This window comes from Bactrocera oleae, chromosome 2 (assembly GCF_042242935.1).
Source record: "Bactrocera oleae isolate idBacOlea1 chromosome 2, idBacOlea1, whole genome shotgun sequence".
In the NCBI taxonomy this organism is placed as follows: domain Eukaryota; kingdom Metazoa; phylum Arthropoda; class Insecta; order Diptera; family Tephritidae; genus Bactrocera; species Bactrocera oleae.
In genome coordinates this window covers 97,163,165-97,183,591 of record NC_091536.1, presented here as the reverse complement: position 1 = coordinate 97,183,591, position 20,427 = coordinate 97,163,165, and the positions used below count along the sequence as shown (strand labels likewise).

Here is a 20,427-nt window from a genome sequence, read left to right as displayed (position 1 = left end):
ACTTCTACGTACGACGGGAATCGTTCGGAGAACAGACGCATGGAAGTGAGTTGGAATTGAATAACAATACATTTTAAAATGCTTATAGTGCTTCAATTTACCGCATTTAAAATATTTATTTTATTATTTTGTTTTATTATATTAATATAAATTTTTGGTGATATCCTTCCTACGAATTCGCTCTGAATCACTAGAAATTTAAAATTTTAATTGCACCGATATGGTAGTTCTAGATTATCTTTCCTCTTTGACAGCTCCACATACTTCCGTAGCCGCCATATTGCAAGCATAGAGTAGAAAAAACGAATCAGTTCGAACGAATTCATTCGGATTTTTCGCTTTGAGTGGTTTGGTTGTGTGCGCTTAAACTTGCGTAATTGTATAAATTATTATAAATATTAATATAAAGTTATAAATGGTAAGAATGAGTAACCAAAAAGATAATTCCAACCAAAATGGAAATAATGGAGATTATAACGATGTAAGTAAAATAGCTACAATTTTCGTTGCACAAATGTTCGAGAAGGTAAAAGATCTTGTCGGCCATTTTGTTTTCCGTGTATATACTATTGAAAAATCGATTAATGTTGAATCGTTTTTAGGAAGAAATTAATGAGCCAGAATGCCTTCGAAAGTTATTTATTGGAGGATTAGACTATAGAACTACGGATGATGGGCTCAAGTCACATTTTGAAAAATGGGGTAAAATAGTGGATGTGGTGGTGATGAAGGATCCTCGAACTAAGCGATCACGTGGTTTTGGGTTCATCACCTATTCGAGGTCTACTATGGTTGATGACGCACAAAATGCACGCCCCCATAAGATTGATGGTCGTGTAGTAGAACCAAAACGCGCAGTTCCACGTCAAGATATTGATAATCCACATGCAGGTGCCACTGTTAAAAAATTATTTGTTGGTGGGCTAAAAGACGAACATGATGAACAATGTCTAAGGGATTATTTCGGGCAATACGGAAAGATAACAGATGTGAATATAGTTATCGACAAGGAAACTGGCAAAAAACGCGGATTCGCTTTCATTGAATATGATGACTATGACCCAGTTGATAAAATTGTGTGTAAGTAGTTCACACTTATATTATACATCTTTGTGTATCTACACCAGTTTTATTTTTGGTTAATGTACAGTCCCAGCTCCGCATATGTGTTTTTAATAACATTATGCGGCGTTTCACGACTGTAAGATTAAAATAAGGCATATATTATATTTTGTTAATTTTTTAAACAATGAAGAATCGATGAAAAAGTATATGTGACATTTGATAATTGTGAACCACAGTTCCCTGACACAGCAGCTAAAATGATTTGTTCAATTTTTGGTTTGCTTAAAAATTAAAGCTGTGAAATAAATTACAGCGTCGGCTAACGCTATGTTATGCGAATAATTAATATCAAATTCAGTGTAACACGCAGCCTCGTTACAATTATTAAATAATAATATAAAATTGTATATACATATCCCATACTTTTTTTTTTGTTTTTACACAGTTTTCTGACAACCAGTTGAAAATTTCCTTCTTTGTTCAACTGGTTGATAAAATAAAACTGTGAGATAAAAAGCGACGGCTTACGCTATGTTATGCGAATGTACATTTCAATGTTAAAATTCTGTGTAACACGCAGCCTCGGTACAAAAAAACTAGATGTTCTCAATAAAACAAGATGTACTCATTTTGTGTTTAATATATGATTTTATTTTTGTTTTTATCTTTCAGTGCAAAAAACGCATAACATCAAGGGCAAAGCTCTAGACGTAAAGAAAGCATTACCTAAGCAGGACATGAACCGCCAACAAGGCGGTGGTGGTGGTGGAGGTGGTCGTGGCGGAAATATGGGTCGTGGTGGCAATATGGGGGGTGGAATGATGGGCAATCAAAACAGTTGGGGTGGTAACAATCGCGGCAATGACAATTGGGGTGGAAATAATGGTTTTGGTGGAGGATTCAATAGCAATGGAGGAGGAGGTGGTTGGAATAATAATAGTGTTGGTCCTTGGGATAATGGCAATAGTGGAGGTAATTGGAATAACGGTCCATCGAATTTTGGTGGCCCTGGAAATAACGGACCAGCCAACAGCGGTAACTGGGGGAATGATTTTGGGGGTGGTTATCAACAAAACTACGGCGGTGGTCCTCAACGCGGCAACTATGGTAGCAATAATCGTTCGCAGCCGTACAATCAAGGCAATTTTGGCAACAAAATGGGTATGTAATAAATATAGAAGTATCTTAACATACACACTAAAGTCCCCCACACACAGTCCCAGCTCCGTATAAACTAATTCAATAATTTCATACGGCGTTACGAGGCTGTAAGAGCAACTTATGCAAATATAATATTTCTTGTTAATTTATGTCCCTTGGGTTTCATAAGTTGATGAAAATGTATTTGGAACAAAAGCTTAATAAACACATTCAATTTAACTCCCACAAGAGATGAAAAATATAAAATATATGCGATTAAATAAAAACTATTTTACCGTTGTCGCATTCCAGGCAATCAAGGAGGTAATTTCGGTAATCAGGGCAACTTTGGTGGTCCCAATGCTATGGGAGGCGGTGGCGGTGGCGGTAACAGAAGATACTAAGGTAGGTGAGTTTTGATTTTAAATATAACATTTCTATCTATCGTTCTTATTAACACATTTTATGTTTAGACTCAATTGTTAGGCTTTAATTTCTATTATGATTTGTAGATAGTGGAGATACATTTTTGGCGAGATAATAGTATTTCGACTTTCGAAATCTTCAAGGATAAATCACATTTAAATCGTGATAGACTTGATGAAAAATTCTTGAGCATAAATAAGTGTAGTTTTCCCTTATTATAATTTAATTTCTTTATTAATTGTCTAGTGCAGATGTGTGGTAAAATATATAAAAATTTTAATTTCACTAATTTTTAATTATAGAACTAAAAGATTCAAAGCTATTTTTGAATGTCAATAAATGATTTCTTATTTACAAACATTTATAGGTCGTAAAATTGAGCCAGGTCACATTCGTAAAGATTAAAGCAAGCAATCGAAAAGTTACATATAAGAAAACTTAAACAGCCACGAAAGCAGCAGAGTTAACAGTTTCAGTTGAAAAGAATAAAGGTCAGAAAATTTAAAGCAGAATGTGATGAGAGAGATACCACAGGAACAATTTGAAGCACAGGTGGTCAAGAGGAGGGGAGAGGAGTGACGATGATGAATATATAAGCAACAGTTACATATATGCATACTTATACACAGATACGAAGAAGTTAATCATGTGTAGGCATTTTACTACATCAGCAAAATAAGTACCTATCGTACGTAGTTTTAAAGATGAAAATTTTAAGGATCAAATGCAAGAGAGACGAGTATTAAATATTAAAAAAGTTAAGACAAACTTCCACATACATTTCGAACAAAACAGATAATTTGATGAAGAGGATGATTATGTAATAGAAAATGGAAAATTTATAAGAGGAGAAATACAACTTTATATTTAACTAGTTTTTTCACAGTTTCTTGAATTGATTTAGTATGCTGAATCAATTCCTTGAAATTATGCACATTATATTTAGTCAGATCCTCCCACAGTTCATACCTTATCTAGTGTTATATCTAATGTTTTAGATTTTCTGTAAAATATTCAAATAAGTTTTTAGAATAAGTTAGTTGTATTGTATTTATTGTCAAATAATTGTCATCCCACAAGGTTTGATGTCAGAATGTCTGTAAGGAAATTTATCTTACAAATTAACCCGATTGAATCGTAACAATAGATGATGTGAAGAGATGTAGTAATCAAAGAAATTATCAATAATTGACAGGATATTTGATTCTAATTTCTTAAATTAGTTAACTTTTATCATAAAAATTACCTGATATTGATAATTTATGTCTTAAAAACTTCGATTAAGTTCTCACTGGAATAATTTTTTACTGAAGAATACAATCTTTTATAATTGTAAACTTATACATATAGAGAAATATATACTTTACACAAAGACTGCAGTAACATACATTTAAGGAAAGATGTGCACATCATGTGTAGCACTTGGTGAGACGCAGACATGTAAATTGAATAAATTTGATTTGATTAGGGACCCACTGTCATGGGAGCGTAGACTCAAGTTTTTCTTCTCAAAGTGTGTACACCATTTCGTAGAAGAGGAGGTGATTTTGGAGTTATCAGTTAGATGGAGAGAAAGAGGCTTATCTCGAGATATGTTGACCAATGTAGTTATTTAAAAAAAAAAATAGTGTTTTGAAATACATGAAACTTTTGATTTGCCGTAAAGTAATTTTAACAATTTTTGTTGCAAGATCGCTGCCAAGTGCTGTGAGTGCATTTTCGAATTTCGTCTTTGCCAAAGTGAATAGAGCTTCGAAACGGGCATACCGGATACATACTTTTGGGACTGAAAGTAGCGGCGAAGTGAGTCGACTGTCAGCGGTAAGTTTTTTGAAATATTTTGCAGGTTACAACTCGAGCCACTTGACGTATGATATTTATTTCCATTGTAATGTACTTGTATTGACATTTAATTTTTTTTAATAAAGTTTGAAGTACTAAAGATATTGTCTTATTTTATTTATGGGATTTCATGTGAAATGTCTCCAAAAAGGCTTTTTACATACAGAGGATCTGTCCACGAAACGAGAAAAAATGGAAGAAATTATGAAAATAGAATATAATATATAAGAATGTCACATAGCCTAAATGTGCCAGTGATCGGACACGTAAATTTTTTTTCTACTTTACACCAGTACCTGCCTGCCATAGCATTCAATTATTCGGAAATATTTGATAGCAATTGAGGACGTTTAACTATTTTAAAGACGACCAAATATATTAGTTCTTATTAACAAGGATAGTTTTTTTTTAAAGAAGGCGAATTTCTCCAGTAACCGGATACTTTTTTTTTTTAGTAACCAGACGTAATTTTAATTTCATTACCCGGACGGTCAATAAAATTACGTTTTTTTAACAAGATTTTTTTAGCTCATTTGTCAGATCTAAATATTTACGAACATCCTTTTACGCACAATAACTTATAATTCTTACTTGCAAAAATCTCGGTAATTATGTACTTAATGACCCCCACTTCGGAGGGGTTGGGGTTGCGGATGGTATGTGAAGGGAGTCTGTGAAATACAATTTCAGTGGATTTAGCCGTCGGCCACCTTTCAAAAAAATTATATGTAGGGTTAAAATTTCGTGAAAACAGCATATTCCCAAATTATATGATATTCAAAAATTGAGAAGTAAAATATATTTTTTTAATATTCAGGGTTTCATTTCTGTACTCTGACTATTCACACAGCCCCTTTGCCTTCAAATTCCCTCTGGTGGTTGAGAGAGTTTCGAGATGTAGAAGTTAAACAGTAAAGATGAGAGGACACCACCCTGCGGACCTCCTGGTTAATTCTTATCTGTTTGGAGTTTTGACCTCGAAACAGTACGGATGAATGCCGACCGTTCATGTCCTTAAGTAGCGTTGTGTGGTTGACTGTGTCGAAGGTTTTCAACAAGTCCAACGCTACGAGGATCGTCCTCTCGCAGGGTGGCTTCTGGTTTAGGCCATGAACTATCTGGGCATTTATGACGCTAAGTGCTGTGGTGGTGCTGTGCACTTTTCGGAAGCCATGCTGATGTTCTGCTAGACTAAGGTGGTGAGTGAACGTCGGGAGTAACAAGGCCTCAAGTGTCTTCACTACTGGGGAAAGGAGAGTTATCGGGCGATAAGACTCCCCTTTGTTGGCGGGTTTCCCAGGCTTCAGTAGTGGGACCACTCTTCCGACTTTCCACACATCGGGTATTTGAAGAGTGGCCATCGACAAGTTGAGGACCTTGGTGAAGTAGCTTACTCCCGTCGAGCCTAGATGTTTTAGCATCAGCATGCTTATTCCGTCAGGGCCATTGGAATTGAACGATTTGGCCATTGTGATGGCACTCTGAACCTCCCCATCGGTGGAGAGGTTGCAGGACTTCAGGTGCTCTATTCATTTGCCGAATCTCCAAATTGAGATCCCTTATTCGGGGATCACAGGGATCGGCATGGCGTAAGGTGTCGAGCTCGTTTGCTAGTACAGCTGCTCGGCTGGGAAATTAGGGCGGAGTTCCGCGATTCTTCCAGCCGGTATGAAGCGAGCAGTAGCAGCAGCGATCACCTTGCGGAATTGACGCTTGCCAACGATGACGTCCGTAGGAATGGGTAGTGCGTTGAAGGTGCTCTCGGTAAATTCTGTGAAGCCGACCCAGTTAGCCTTGTTAAAGTTAACAAAAGTGCGGTTATCCACTGAAATAAAGTCGGGTGGTTTCTCGATCGAGATAACGACCACCGCTAGCGATGGTAATATCTGGCGAGCTATTACAAGTGCCCATAATTCTGGTGGGAGCTTCGTCAATCATTGTGCAGAATGTCAATCTTTTCCGCCAGCTCCATCCCCCTACGATCGTTTGACAGGCAGGAATGCCAAAGATCGAGATGCGCGTTAAAGTCGCCTAGCACCAAACGGTTTTCACCACGAAGTAGCGCATCTATGTTCGGGTGATATTCTGTTGGGCAACATGTAACTGGGGCGATCTATATATTAAATATTTCGTTTTTGGTAAGACTGGGAGTCATGCTGTCTGTGTGAGCTCCTTAGGGCCGTGGAGGTCCTATCTTGGCCACTCGACTGGAGTAGCGGCGCAGTGCGCGAACATGGTGCAGGTTGCAGAGCCGTTGAGGCAGATGTCGCAGTATTGCATTGACAGAATGGGGCCACGTAACTCGTGGTCTACTCCCTATGTGTCTTAAGGCCTGAACAGGTCTTAAGATGGCTCCATCGATTGCATGTATTGCACCTAACCGAGGTGGAGTTTGGATCGAGCCTTCTAGCGCAAACGCAGCAGTAAAATTCCTCAGGGCCCGGGTTGGACTCGATGCCAGCACGGGTCAGGAGGATACGGAGCAACCCTGCTGATAGGCGTTGCTCCAATAACGATAAATTTAACCAAGAACTTACCGATCCAAACAGGGTAAGATCGCCGAAATAACAGCCCTTAGCCGGATAAAATCCGGGTCAATTCCGGTAACGTGGAACCGGCTGTTGTGGGAATCATTTAAATCTTTTCGCAACATGTGGCTACAGAGTATAATACTTTTGTTCAACTAACGGTTGTTTATATCACCCAACAATAATCTAATTATATATAGGGTTATACTTGTATATATGTATAAATAGTGCGTTTGAAAGTAAACAGGACTTTTAAAAAAAAGACAGAACAAATGGTTTTATCGGCAAAATCAATTAATTTTATTAAAAATAGTCTCCTTCTGCTGAAATACAGCTCTTTGCACGGTCCAAACGCATGTCGAACGAGTGTTTTAGCTTGTTGCCCGGTATGGCCGCCAGTATGCCGGTGCAAGCATTTTGAGTGGCCTCCACGTCTATATAACGCTTTTTTTTCATCCGTAAATGCATTTTTCGGAAAAGGTAGAAGTCACACGGTGCTATATCAGGTGAATATGGGGAGTGGTTGATTGTCAAAATGTGATTTTTGGTCAAATAATCGTCGATCGATGAGACGGCGCATTATCGTCCAACAAACGCCAACCATCCATCTTCGCGATGTTCGGGCCGAACACGTCGAATACGGCGAATACCAAACGCTTCAAAACTTCAAGGTAGAATACCGGGTGGAACAAATTCTTTGTGGACAATACCCTTGGAATCATAAAAACAAATCAGCATTGTTTTCACTTTTGACTTCTCCAGCCTCGATTTTTTGGGTTTCGGCTCGCCCGGCGCCTTCCATTCAGCACCCTGGCATTTCGTTTCGGGATGATATTAAAAACACCACGTTTCGCCATCATTCACAATCTTGTAAAGGAAGTTCGGGTCTTTTTTGACGCTTTAATGCTGTCCTTCGAATGTTGAATTCTGAGCAATTTTTGGTCGTCAGTCAATTTGTGCGGAATAAACTGCGCACACACCTTTTGTAAGCCCAAATTTTTTAAACCCTTCTTATAATATTGTGAAAATATGTGAAATCGGATTCCCACTCCGCATATAACGGTTTTGTTAAAAATTGCTAAAAATAATAAATCAATAATTTAATGCGTTAGAAACATTAAATTTTATAAGCAGGATGGCACAAGAACGCTTAGATTAGATAGAAGAGAAAAGATTAGAATATGAAGTTTTGCACTGCGACCTAGGGTCTATTGCGCCCTCCCCTCCATCACATGCATTCCTAAAGTCCCAGTACCCTGAAAAACTCCAAAAACTTGCTGGGTGCTATTGAGGCAATGCGATCCCTGTCCACATAAATGGAACCGAGGGCCTTGAGCCTGCGTCTACAAATTGCGGTGCAATCTAGAATCAGGTGTTCTGGTGTTTCCGGCCCATGTCGCAGAACCAGACAAATGTCTCTGGGGAGGTTTATCATAGCTCTGAATCTGGCTAGATTGATCCCTCCCAGTAGCAGTTTAGCACGACTCATCCCTGTTGCTTGCTGCCAGTGACTACCTCTGCTCGCTCTCTCCTCCATGCGGACCACCTCCTTTATTGTATGGGGCTCCACCGCAATACATGGTTCTGGCACCATCATTGTGGAAGCAGCACCATAGTGGGCGAGTTCGTCTGCCAACTCGGTACTGACTACCCCTCTATGCTCCGGCAGATCAGGTGTACACAGTTGCAAGCTGATAGGCGGTTCAGCCTTCCTATGCACTCCTCCACTAGTAGCGATCGAATCTCGTAGGCCGATATCGCTTTTAGCACCGCTTGGCTATCGCTGAGTAAAGCGATAATCTTATTACGGTAGTTGCATTGGAGATTTACAAGTATTACTGCACACTGACTTATGGCAAATACTTCTGCCTGAAAGATTCTCGGAAAACAACCCATGGGAATGGAAAGCTTGGTATGCGGTCCCGCAATGCCAGCTCCAATTCTTTCCGCTGTTTTCGAGCCGTCAGTGTACCACTGAATAGTGCTGCCTCTCAGCAGTTGGTCGAGCATGTAATCGCTCCAGTCCGCCTTACTGCCGAGAGTAACTTTAAACTTTTTCGTAAATTTTACCCTCTTCGTTGCGCCGTCTCTTGAAGGAAGGGCCAGTGGCTTCCCTTTTCCATACCCCACTGCTCTCATAAGAAGCAAGGTATGCTTCGCAGTCTGTATAATAACTAAATGGAGCGGTGTGAGCTCTAGCATGACCTCAAGTGCTGCGGTGGGGCAGGTGCGCATTGCCCCAGTGGCGCAGACGCATGCAAGTCTTTGCAGCTTCGATAGTTGAAGATCTATCGAAGTCTGCAATGCTCTCGATGCCCAGACCACCGCTTCATATTTTATCGTAGTCCTATTGTTAGGCCTTACGATCATGGTGTACAGCCACCTGATGATACTAGGCTTGCAAACCCAGGATCTGCCGGCCAGGCATCTGCACACCATGAGTGCCTTTGTGGCTTTAGATAGCGTTAGCTCCATGTGCCTATCTCACCGCAAGGTCGAGTCTAGTGTGAGACCTAAGTATTTAACTTCCCTAGACACTTAACGCTCTCTGTCACCAAGGGATAGAGCTCTAAAGCCCGGAAGATATCTTCTTTTTGTGAAAGGGATGACGATTGTTTTTAACTGGTATGTAATACGACCTTAATCCATCTGCATATAGGAGCTTCCACGTTCCATTTCTCCAGTGCTCTGATCACGCTTGCGTGGGACGTATTATCAAAAGCACCTTCAATGGCTAAGAAATCACATATCGCAACCTCATTATTATCTAGCGAGTTCTGGATCTCAGTTGTTAGTTGGTACTGAACAGTGTTAGTAGACTTACCGCAAGAGGGCTTTATAGGAGCCGGTGTAAAGATTGGACGATGGGTGTGGCACCGCCCACTTTTAGGTGAAATCATCTATCTCGGGACCTGCTGAACCGATTTCAACAAAATTCGGTACATAACATTATTATAATATTCCAATGTCAAAGTACTAAAATGAAAGAAATCGGACTACAATCACGCCTACTTCCCATATAACAATTTTATTTAATTTTATTTAATATAAACTTTTTTATTAAATATAAAGAATTTTGAACTTCCGGCAGACTATACCGCATATATCGGCCAATATGTGAGTTATCTTAATGAAAATGAGAAAGCTTATTTTACACAGTATATCTTGTGCCTAAAATGTCCGGCTGACTTTACTCCATATATATTGGTGATGGTATGTGAGGTACCTCAATGAAACACTGGGAGCATTTTATTAGTACGCGGCATGTTAATAGTATGTGGTATTGGTAAAACTAGATAAAATCGGGGCAATACTACCCCCAACTTCTACATACTACTTATAATGATTTTCGTTTTTCTAACAAATTTTATGCCGAAAATTTCTTCCAGTGTGCAAGTTACATATATAGTAGTAGTATGCTTGAGCAATATCCAAATTAATGCAATCAGTTCGATCATTCCTATCATTTGTGGATTTATTTCTACGTTCTCTGGTTACAGTCGCATTTTTGGCTATGGTGTACATCTACGAGGATTATAGAATGCTTTTGGCTTTTAAACTTATGTGTTTATATTAATAAATCTACAGGCTTATACCAGAGAATGTTAATGAATTTTATTATAATTATTCATTAACATTCTCTTATAACACCATAACAGTTAAGGCATAAACCATCGACCATAGTCAAAGAAACTATCGATAGTGAGAGGAAAATAAAACTATCGATTATTTTGCAGCTCTAATTTTTCGCATTCCTCTTATTTATTTAGGGGAGTATTTTGTTGATAAACAAAATTACGGGTCAAGATATATACCTTCCTCTTGGTTTCCATTGATTCGTTTAATATATTACAGAATGGAGGATAATATTGTTGAGTTTATATATAAATATAATAATCATGAAAACAAAGAATGTGAAGTAAGTATTAATATTGAGCTTCCTTTTGAACGTGGGGATGAATGTCTGGACGAGTTAGTTACACGCCTATTAAATGACATGGAGACAATGCAGCGTTACTTGGATGAGCACAAAAGTAAAAAGATATGATAATAAAATATAAATGCAGATACATATATACTTAAATTATATTGTAGAGGTAAAATCGGCTTTAAGAAAGTTCATAATAGATGCAAATCAAATTTATTTGGATAAGTTTGCCGAGAGACTTTTTGAACATGCAGGGAATAATGAGCTTGACTTGGAAGCAGTGATACGTAAGACGGAACGACAATATAAAGATGAAATAATACAATTCGCAGATCGCATTGGACCAAGCGACGAGGATATATTCGCTCAAAGTTTCCATAGGTAAATTCTTTACAAATTAAAATATCTTTATACTGCCTGAATGTTTTATAATATGGTCCTAAGGTTGGTACACTCATCTTCGCTAGAGGAAATTTTGAGGCGTGAAAGAGCTTATGCGAAAGTTATTTCAGATATGAACACTGTGATGGATGAAGAAGTTGAAACGCTTAACTCAACACAGCAAAAAGAAATGGATATTAAAATTAAACAATTGGACATAACCACTACATCGGATGTATATAATTTTGCCTTATGTCATATATTTTGTTAAATTACTTTAATGCTTACAGGATATAAATAACCTATTAGCACAACAATATAGCACCCAAAACTATATAAGACAACGGTACGAGTCTGAGTTACAAGCGAAACGAGGTCATCAACGCAATGAGTATCGAGATTGGATTACGTGTCAAGTGGGCAAAATATTTGAGACATCTCCGGCAGCTACTCCATTAGGAAATCGCTCATCTATGTTTATATCACAACAGCCGTCGATGGAAGAAAGTTTCACAATACATTTAGGCTCCCAACTTAAGCACATGCATAATATACGCATATTAAGTGCCGATGTTACAGATCTCTGCAGTCCCCTGCATATTGATGAGAGGTAAAGTACTTGTTTTGAATTTGAATATATTTTAATATTTAAAACTTACGTGCAGTTTAAATGGATTGAATATGGCATTGGGCTTATATTCAAGTTCCCTTTGTGGTGTAGTTGTTCTTACACCGTCTATCCAGGCACAGGCCAATAGGAGTATTATTAAAAATGCCAACATGTCCACAGAGTTTCACTTCGAACAGGTAAAAAAGATAAACAATTTTTGAAATTATCCAAGTTCTAAAATTATGTTTTGCAGATAGACAACCAGCTGGAAAAAGTTGAAAAATTAATATGTAATCTCAGTGTTAATGAGTCGACGTCACCAAGTATGAACAGCAACAGTTCAGGACATGGAAATAATGATATTTCGCCGCCTACAGGTATAGTTTCGTCTGGTAGCGCTGGAGGCTCCCCAACTAAAATGCCCACAACAAAACTAAAAACTGGTGATTTCTTCATTACCAAACACTCGAATCTTTCGCAATCGCATGTTATTTTTCATTTGATTTCCGACGAACCCATCAATAGTCCTAGTGAGATTAATTCTCGCCATCCCGTTATATTGGGTTTACGTAATATATTAAAGACAGCTAGCCGACATGATGTTACGACACTAACAATACCTGCGCTGATGCGTCATGAAATGTCTGAGGATATGACAGTTCAGTGGTGCATGCGGAGGGCTGAGCTGGTGTTTAAGTGCGCCAAGGGGTTCATGATTGAATCGGCATCGTGGGGTGGTGCGGAACTGAGGTGAGTATTTTTTTTTTAATATACTTTCAAAATTCGATATTGCTAACTCCTATTGTTCTTTGCATTCTAGTACATTACAATTGCTTTTGCCATATGATATTTCAGAGGAACTTTTTACCACATTGGCGGGTATGGTGCCAAATGTGTTTCGAGTAGCCAATCCTAAGATACTTGTAGATAGCAATAAGTGAACTGTTTCTCAATTTGTTGAAGTATTTTTAAGTTTATTTTACTCAAACTAAAACTATAAACATTTTTAACGGCGAAACACCACGCAAATGCCAAAAATATGTTATGAATCAATCAATTGGATATTGTCTAACATTATACTTACTTGATTGTAATATATTACTTAACCAATTCAAAAACAAATATATTATATAATTACTTTATTTTTCTAGTAATCATCAAACTCTATTTGTTTTGTATATATTTTTTCTTAAACTTTTTATTAAATGAATTTTAAATTTTTCGTACGTTCCTCAGAATTTAAATTTAGTTTCAAACAATTACAAAGTCATGGAACTTACATCAAGAACTTTTGTAAAATTTCCTGTATTACTGGCCCACAAATTCCAATAGGTGATAAAATAATTGTTTTTTTTTTTAATTCAAACATTATTAACTAGGGCATTTTAACTTTTGTAATTATGTTGAAATATACATAAATCATTTATGCATATTGCACACTAGCTACAAAAAGTCACAACTCAAGAATTTTCAAAATCGATTTTTTCCCATATATTAATTCGTAATACAGTTATTCCTACCCAAGAAATTTCATGGTCACCACTATCTCACTTAACTTTAAAATCACAGTTAGGTCTACTTTTGTGTTAATTGCGTGCAGTATCAACTAAAGAGTAGTTTTTGCAGCTGTGTCGCTATTGGCTAAATTAATCGTAAATTTTCTGCTGCGCTCTGCGAAGTTGTGTCTCTTTATCTGAAAAATAAGTGAGTTTAACATCCGTATTATTTGAAATGTCTCATTTTTGATCAAATAACTGTGATTATCACAGTGTTATTCGGTGATTCGACTGTTCCTTCGGTAGTCGGGTCAAGTAACCGGAACGCACCCGGATTTTTATCCGGCGAAGGACTGTCAAGTCGGCACCATTCTTCGAAAATACTTCAGCAACAATGACATCTTGTTAACTCAAAAAATATCTCTTAATTTCGCTATCAAACTCGAAAATCAATCATATTTGAGTATAATGCTCTTTAAAGTAGAAGATATTCTACATTATGGACGACCATTTTACTGTAAAATTTTAATAATTTTTACAAGAACTGATTTTTGCACCTCCTGCAAATTTGTCATTTTTCGAGTTGTGACTCTTTTGTAGTTGGTGTGCGATATTTGTATGTATGTCTCTGCATATGCATAGTGCTAAATGATTTTAAATATTTAATCTTTCTCCAGTTATCTCTTTTTTCTCTGATTTGTTATTTTCATATTTTTGTATATAGTATCTATGTATATGATGTTAACAGTAATTTACGTAACGTATTTCCACACAAACCAATGTCTTTAAATCTATTTAATGCAAAGATCGTTAGCTGCGTGCTTTGTAGCTAAGTACGTTAATATTTCTTCAATGTAATGGTTCAAATATACATAAGTTCATATGTACATAATTATTGGAAAAATCAATTTTTCAGTTTGTGTATTTTATGAGAAAAAAGTGGTTTAAATAAAGACTATGTATAAGTACGACTATAACTGTATTATTATATGTATGTATGTGGTAAACCGCGCATGTAGCCTTATACCTGCAATATGTTTGTTTGTTTTGGAAAATGTGTTCATAGAAAAATAGTAATGCATCTGCGCATATATTTATATATATATATATTGTATAATTGTTAAAGATGAAAAATAAATGTGATGAATAAGAGTCTGGCAGGCGGAACAGTGCCGCTGCTAATAAATGTGGGGAAAGGCAAAAACAATAATTTGAAGTAATGAATCAAACTACCAAGGAAATTTTCATAAAAAATAATAGTTTCTCAACAAGTGATTTCTTGCTCTTTTAGCAGACCTGCTTTATCTCACCAGCAAGATCTCGTTAGTTATGCCTTCGTCTGGCTTCAACATATTGTTGTTAGCGCTTAGAATTTTTACACTAACCTAGTCAAAATAGTAATTTTACAATTCACAACGGCAAATTACCGACGGGAAATAGCAAATTTATTTCGGATGCAACTATTATACCAAAAGGTGTTCACTGCAAGCAAAAAGCATCGTTGAATAAACTACTTAAGGGTTTTCAGAATATAATTGAGTTATGTTTGGAACTATCAATCATAATTTCAACAAATTTTTCTGTTTCACAAAATACTTATACAAGTAGATATATGTTTGTATGTTTTATATTATATTGAAATGCATATTTGTTTGGTTGGAGTTTTGCCTTATTTGAAGTGTGATATTTTTCAACAAATTGTGCTGTAATATTTAAAGAGCATTCACCACGGCTTTTGAGACTGAAAGTTGTCTATTGAAAAAACTAACTAATTGTTTTTGTTATGCTAGGAAAATCAAACCAATAACAGAAGTTGCTGCTAATCCTTGAACGTTTCGCAATTAAAAAGAAAAAAAGTAATAATTCTCAAATGTCTCCTAAATTCTAAACCAGTAAACTTATGGTATAATACACATTCTAAAATTATATAATCCAGTGAAATAATAAACGATAAAGTAAAGATGTTTTTATTTCATATTCGCAGTTTTAATCGCATATGCTGTACTTCCGCTCCATTTTTTAAATTTATATGCCGCTGTTTCATTGTAGTATGTACTAGTTATAAATTTAAGTTCATATTATATAATAAATTATGATTTGTTCTCATATTCAAAAAAACCTTTTCCACTACCCCACATTTATATAATATTTCTTTGAAGGAGTTACAAATTTATAAAATGTGATTATATCTAAATATTGCTAATTTATTTATGAGGAGATCAAACATAAAATGTATTATGCTTTAGGGTAGAACATGCAAGCGCATGATTTATTATCGAACATTCTTATATGAAAGTATCATTTTTATTTAACTAATGTTAAATACATAAATACGTCTTGTAGAGCTAAACCAAGAAGCCTATAAAAAAAAACAGCGCATTATATTAACATTCCATATGAAGGAATTTCTGCAGTTTTGTGTTTTGATTTTATTTGTCATAGTAAATGAAATTAAATGGGTATACAAAAGTAAAATATATGATAGATAAATGGGTTTTTGTATAATTTCCACAACATAAAAGTGAAGGCTTCGAGTGCGCAATATAATTTATTTATCAACCCTGTATAAGAATGTTTGGTGTTATACATATTATGTATATATAATATTAAATACGAATATTGCTTTCTAAGAGAAATTCAGTTGTGTTTTCGCAGGCATCTAAATTCTTCGACATTTCGATAAACTCATAGTGTATAATAATTTTAATTATTTCTAGTTAATTAATTATATGTAAATTTCCAATTTTCGAAATACCGTTGATTTTGGTTTCTTTACATTTATTTTTATTTCGTTTGTAAATACACTTAAACTTTATGATTTTTCGTGTGCAGCTTTATTTTAAAGATTTTTTGTTTATCGGTGCAGAAAACTCTAGTTTCTATTATGCTTCATCAACTCGTGTATGTATGTATGTATGTATGATTTTTTGTTTGCCACAAAAATGCGATGAGTTTGTTTAAAATGTAACAGTAAACTACATACATTCGATTTGAATTCTCCAATAATTTAATGTGCTCATATCTCGATTTCCACCTAAATTTCTAAAACTAGTGCATATCTATTTATGTATGTATGTACGTAATGTAAAATATTCGTGTTAAATTATGCCTTGGAAAATTGTATAGGATTTATATCGTTAAATTGATTACTTAAAAGCAAAGATAAACATAAATAAATTACAGCTTAACTCCAAATTAAATAATAAATTATCACAAATAAAATCGTAATCGCTCATACTTAATTAAAGGAAATACATTCTTGACTAATTATCGATTCAAACTTTACTAATTATGCCTGCCACTACAGTTATGTTAACTGTATACATGCACCCTTAACGTATAAAATGTTTTAACATCGCAGTCAGCAATTTACATTTGGCTTTCCTTGCGCCACTGAAATGTGCCCGATTTCACTCCGATGCTTGAAGATCCCTGATTGCTGTTTGATGAGAGCATATTGTTGGTTCGCCGTATTAGTTGGGCGGCAGAATCGAAGCGGCTCCGTATTAGACGCATTGCTGGATTTGTAGTGATTCCGCTGCGTTTGCTTTTGCTGCAAAGGAGAATACATCAATAAAGCACACTAAAATATATATACTCGTACAAATGTTTATAAATCTAATTAATATGTTTAAATGATGCCCTCCAAGTTGAAAATAAACTGTTAATAAATAAATCGCCATTATTTTCACCGCGCTAGGTGCAGGGGTAAAACTGCATGCAACTATGTGAGGATTCAGTCAATCATATAAAATGTATAATAATCTTTTAAACTGAACTAGCGCTGGCAAATGCAAGTAAAATATACATAAATAAATACATTTTTATCAATACAGTAATCGCTGCTCTTACCTAGATGAGCTCGGCTGGGTTTCCTTTAAATTTCCCAAAATTATACGCATGTGCGTATCTCGGGCGAAGTGATTATCTGGTAGTGCTGACTTCCCACCAGAACTACTGCTATTGCCGTGATTTCCCAGAGAACTGCCCGACGCGGCGGTGATTTCATCGAATGCATTCAGCGAGGGTAGCTGACCGGGTGAACTCAGTTCACTGCTGGGCGAGTGCGGTGGTGTGGCATATAGTGGTGACATGCATTCCATATCATATAGATCAGCCTCATTGGCACCGATACCAGAAACTGAAAGCAGCAATATATAAACGAAACAAAAAATGAATGAGAAGAATAAACTCGTATGCGTCGTTGTATAATGCAATGCGATCGTACCAAATTGATGTTCGTTGAGATCGGGCAGCAACTGCGAATGCCTATGTGAGTGATGCGCTTTCGATTGCTGTTGCATTGCGCCTGTTGTGTTGGAAGATGTTGAGGCGGCGCCATGCTTTGAGTTGATGATGGGCGCATTTTGCACGAAAGGATTGTTACGCGAGTTGAGTTTGGTTTGACGCTGTAGTTGTTGTGTAAACGTGAGCGGCGCCTGCTAAAGGTAAAGGTGTATTGTATTTGGAATGAATTATTAAGTATGTTTTTAGTTACTATTTTATATCACTTACATCATTGCTGCTACCTGTCGATTGACTAGAGATAACGCTTTTTCGCTTGTGTAAGCTGCTCGTATCCGACAGCATTGTGTTCTGATAGAAATTATTGGAGCTATGCGTTGACGTCGATGCATTCAGTATGTTTGATGGCACTTGCATGTTGTTATTGTTGTTTATACTGTTATTTACTGTGGCCGTGGTCGCCGCCGAGCAGACTGAGGGAGCGGAGGCGTGCGGCGGATACGATGGAGCACCCAGCCCTATGCTTTGATGAGCAGGTAACGCTGGTGGTTGATCGGGTGAGCGCAGCATGCTAGGGTGGAATTTCGCAGGCTCGACTAGATTGTTGGAATCACCTGAAGGAAACGTAAGTAAAAATGTAGAAATAATTATAAATTGAAACAATTGCGAATTGAGTGTTTGTTTACTTTTTGTGAAGTTTTCGAAAATCTTCAGTATGTTTGTGCGATTTGATTTGGCTGCCAATTTAATTGGTGTACGTCCGCAGTGGTCTGACTTGTACGGATTTGCACCGTACTTAAGTAAAGCAATCACACATTTTTCGTGGCCTTCCTGTGCAGAAATGCCCAAAGCCGTTGCTCCTTGTTTGCATGCGTGGTCCGCTATTGCGCCAAAGTATAGCAGTATACTCATGACATCATGATTGCCTTGCCAGGCGCACGAATGCAATGGTGTGCGAGCTTCCAGGTCCATTGCGTTGACATCAGCGTTACCTTAAAAGTTTGTAGACAATCATATGATATTTTTTTTGAATGCTTCGTTAGAATTTCTCACCCATTGTTATAAGCATCTTAACCATTTCGGCGTGCCCTTGCCACGCAGCTACATGCAACGCTGTGCGCCCCTCGCTATCCGGTATATTCACATCTACATTGGTCACTTCCAGCAGGTACTTAACTATATCCAGTTTATTTTCTAATGCAAGTATGTAAAGTGTGGTGCGTGAGTCTGCGTCCTTGGCGTTCACATCGCAGCAGAATTTTAACAGATACTGTAATGTTTCAAGGTGGCCCTCCAAGCAAGCGAGCCGGAATGCTGTTTTGCCATCGTGTGCCTTTTGGTCTACGAATGTCGAATGTATTTCGAGTAAAATTTGTACGCACTTAGTACGACCTTCTTGTGCGGCGAGGTGCAGCGCAGTCTTTCCTTCATTGTCGCACTCGTCTATCTTGGCGCCCGACTCTAGCAGCTGCAGACATACCTCATGGAAACCCTCGAATGCAGCATAGTGTAGCGGGGTCCAGCCGGCATTGTCGCGATGTGTTTCGTCTAGCCCACGGTCTAGTAGTTGCCTTACAGTCTCGACATTGCCCTGTGCTGAGGCAATACTAAGTACGGTTCGTCCCTCTGAGTCCATGCAGTCAATGCCACAGCCCCAAAAGAGTAGTAATTTTACAACGTTTGCATGTCCGGCAGTGCAGGCGGCCCAAAGTGGTGTACGACCCATAAAATCAGCTAGATCTGGATCCGCGCCATTTTCGAGCAATAGCTCGCACACCTCGGCGTTGCCTTCGAAAGAACTTACAAGAAGTGGCGACATGCCGTCATTGTCCAGCTGGTCAGTGTTGGCACCGTGCTCCAATAAGGTCGATATAACCTTGCTATAGCCTGACGAACCACACAGCGCAGCTACACAAAGTGCGCTACGTCCATCCAAGTCCAGGTGATTTACATTAGCACCATTTTCCAGCAGGATTTCAACAATATCATAATGCCCCATGTAAGACGCGGCGATCAAGGAGGTGCGACCCTGTCTATCGACAGAATTCACATCTGCACCAGATTCGATAAGTATTTTTAAAATGTCTTCGTGTCCGCTCCAAGCAGCTGCTCGTAGTGCAGTACGTCCCTCCTTATCGGCTAGATCAATTTTACACGCGGGATGTGAGATCAGGAGCTTTACAACCTCTGTATGGCCACCCCACGAGGCAGAACGTAATGGTGTCCATCCATCCCTATCAGCGTGATTGACATCCACGCGCTTCATTCGGCCAGTACCGTCGTTGCAGGGTTGAGAGAAGCTAAGTAACAATTTAACAACCTCTAAATGTCCATTGCGCGCGGCAATATTCAAGGCTGTCTGTCCGTTGTAGTCTTCAATTTCGAGATCGATGGGTCCTTTACATGCGTTCAATGCACGCTCGAGAAGCTGGTGATTGCCATCGTTAGCCAAGATGTGTATGAGTGCTTTACCTTTGTGTAATTCAATTCGATTAGAGTCGGATAGTTGGTGCAGCGTGCTAGAAGCATTTTCATCCTGACTCTCGTGGTGTGGCTCACTCTTCTCCGATGGGCTGGTTGGGCGTTGGGTTTCCAATATGCATGACTTCTCGCTTGATATCAAAAGGTCAGCCAGTTCAAAGTCTATATTTTGTGATTTCTCTGACAGCTCGGGAGACATAAGCGATGATTCGCACGAGTTCTGAAGAGAGTAAAAAAAGAGAATAATATAAAAAATCAAGAACACATCGAAATTTTTCAATTCAG

General features: G+C 37.6%; 3 protein-coding genes across 10 annotated transcripts in view; 2 read left to right on the top strand and 1 right to left on the bottom strand.

Moving 5' to 3' along the window:
• The first annotated feature begins 317 nt into the window (after nucleotides 1-317).
• On the top strand, nucleotides 318-4,573 carry LOC106614794 (Heterogeneous nuclear ribonucleoprotein at 98DE). Of its 4 annotated transcripts, none has more exons than XM_036357348.2 (5): nucleotides 318-481; nucleotides 603-1,080; nucleotides 1,738-2,226; nucleotides 2,518-2,610; nucleotides 4,323-4,573. In XM_036357348.2, the coding sequence occupies exons 1-4, from the start codon at nucleotides 416-418 to the stop codon at nucleotides 2,607-2,609; spliced, it is 1,125 nt and encodes a 374-aa protein (XP_036213241.1). In that variant the 5' UTR covers nucleotides 318-415; the 3' UTR covers nucleotide 2,610; nucleotides 4,323-4,573. The 4 variants fall into 4 exon arrangements, with proteins under 4 accessions (XP_036213241.1, XP_036213238.1, XP_036213239.1 ...); XM_036357345.2 differs by having other exon boundaries at nucleotides 2,518-2,614; XM_036357346.2 differs by lacking the exon at nucleotides 4,323-4,573 and adding an exon at nucleotides 2,999-4,122.
• A 6,137-nt stretch (nucleotides 4,574-10,710) lies between these two features.
• On the top strand, nucleotides 10,711-13,082 carry LOC106614833 (FERRY endosomal RAB5 effector complex subunit 3). The gene is made up of 7 exons (XM_014230749.3): nucleotides 10,711-11,035; nucleotides 11,097-11,310; nucleotides 11,374-11,545; nucleotides 11,601-11,920; nucleotides 11,976-12,117; nucleotides 12,174-12,670; nucleotides 12,741-13,082. Exons 1-7 carry the CDS (start codon nucleotides 10,858-10,860, stop codon nucleotides 12,859-12,861), a joined length of 1,644 nt encoding a protein of 547 aa, XP_014086224.1. The 5' UTR covers nucleotides 10,711-10,857; the 3' UTR covers nucleotides 12,862-13,082.
• Nucleotides 13,083-14,039: 957 nt separating this feature from the next.
• LOC106614831 (ankyrin repeat domain-containing protein 50) overlaps nucleotides 14,040-20,427 on the bottom strand; it is a 65,884-nt gene continuing 59,496 nt past the window's right edge. For 4 of the 5 annotated variants that reach the window (XM_070106102.1, XM_014230746.3, XM_036357285.2 and 1 more), the window contains exons 5-10: nucleotides 18,715-20,362; nucleotides 18,348-18,653; nucleotides 17,932-18,275; nucleotides 17,645-17,858; nucleotides 17,269-17,557; nucleotides 14,040-16,969 (exon numbers count right to left, since the gene is read on the bottom strand). In XM_070106102.1, the coding sequence (XP_069962203.1) occupies nucleotides 16,786-16,969; nucleotides 17,269-17,557; nucleotides 17,645-17,858; nucleotides 17,932-18,275; nucleotides 18,348-18,653; nucleotides 18,715-20,362 (2,985 nt within the window). In that variant the 3' untranslated portion in view covers nucleotides 14,040-16,785. The remainder of the gene's footprint in view (nucleotides 16,970-17,268; nucleotides 17,558-17,644; nucleotides 17,859-17,931; nucleotides 18,276-18,347; nucleotides 18,654-18,714; nucleotides 20,363-20,427) is intronic. The other variant, XM_070106103.1, reaches the window with a different exon arrangement.

Bases quoted from the DNA above. Each gene is read 5' to 3' on its own strand.
- LOC106614794 (XM_036357348.2), top strand. From the start codon at position 416: ATGGTAAGAATGAGTAACCAAAAAGATAATTCCAACCAAAATGGAAAT. The intron at 482-602 runs GTAAGTAAAATA...AATCGTTTTTAG, and splicing joins ATAATGGAGATTATAACGAT to GAAGAAATTAATGAGCCAGA. The intron at 2,227-2,517 runs GTATGTAATAAA...GTCGCATTCCAG, and splicing joins CAATTTTGGCAACAAAATGG to GCAATCAAGGAGGTAATTTC.
- LOC106614833 (XM_014230749.3), top strand. From the start codon at position 10,858: ATGGAGGATAATATTGTTGAGTTTATATATAAATATAATAATCATGAA. The intron at 11,036-11,096 runs GTAAAAAGATAT...ATTATATTGTAG, and splicing joins TTACTTGGATGAGCACAAAA to AGGTAAAATCGGCTTTAAGA. The intron at 11,311-11,373 runs GTAAATTCTTTA...TATGGTCCTAAG, and splicing joins TTCGCTCAAAGTTTCCATAG to GTTGGTACACTCATCTTCGC.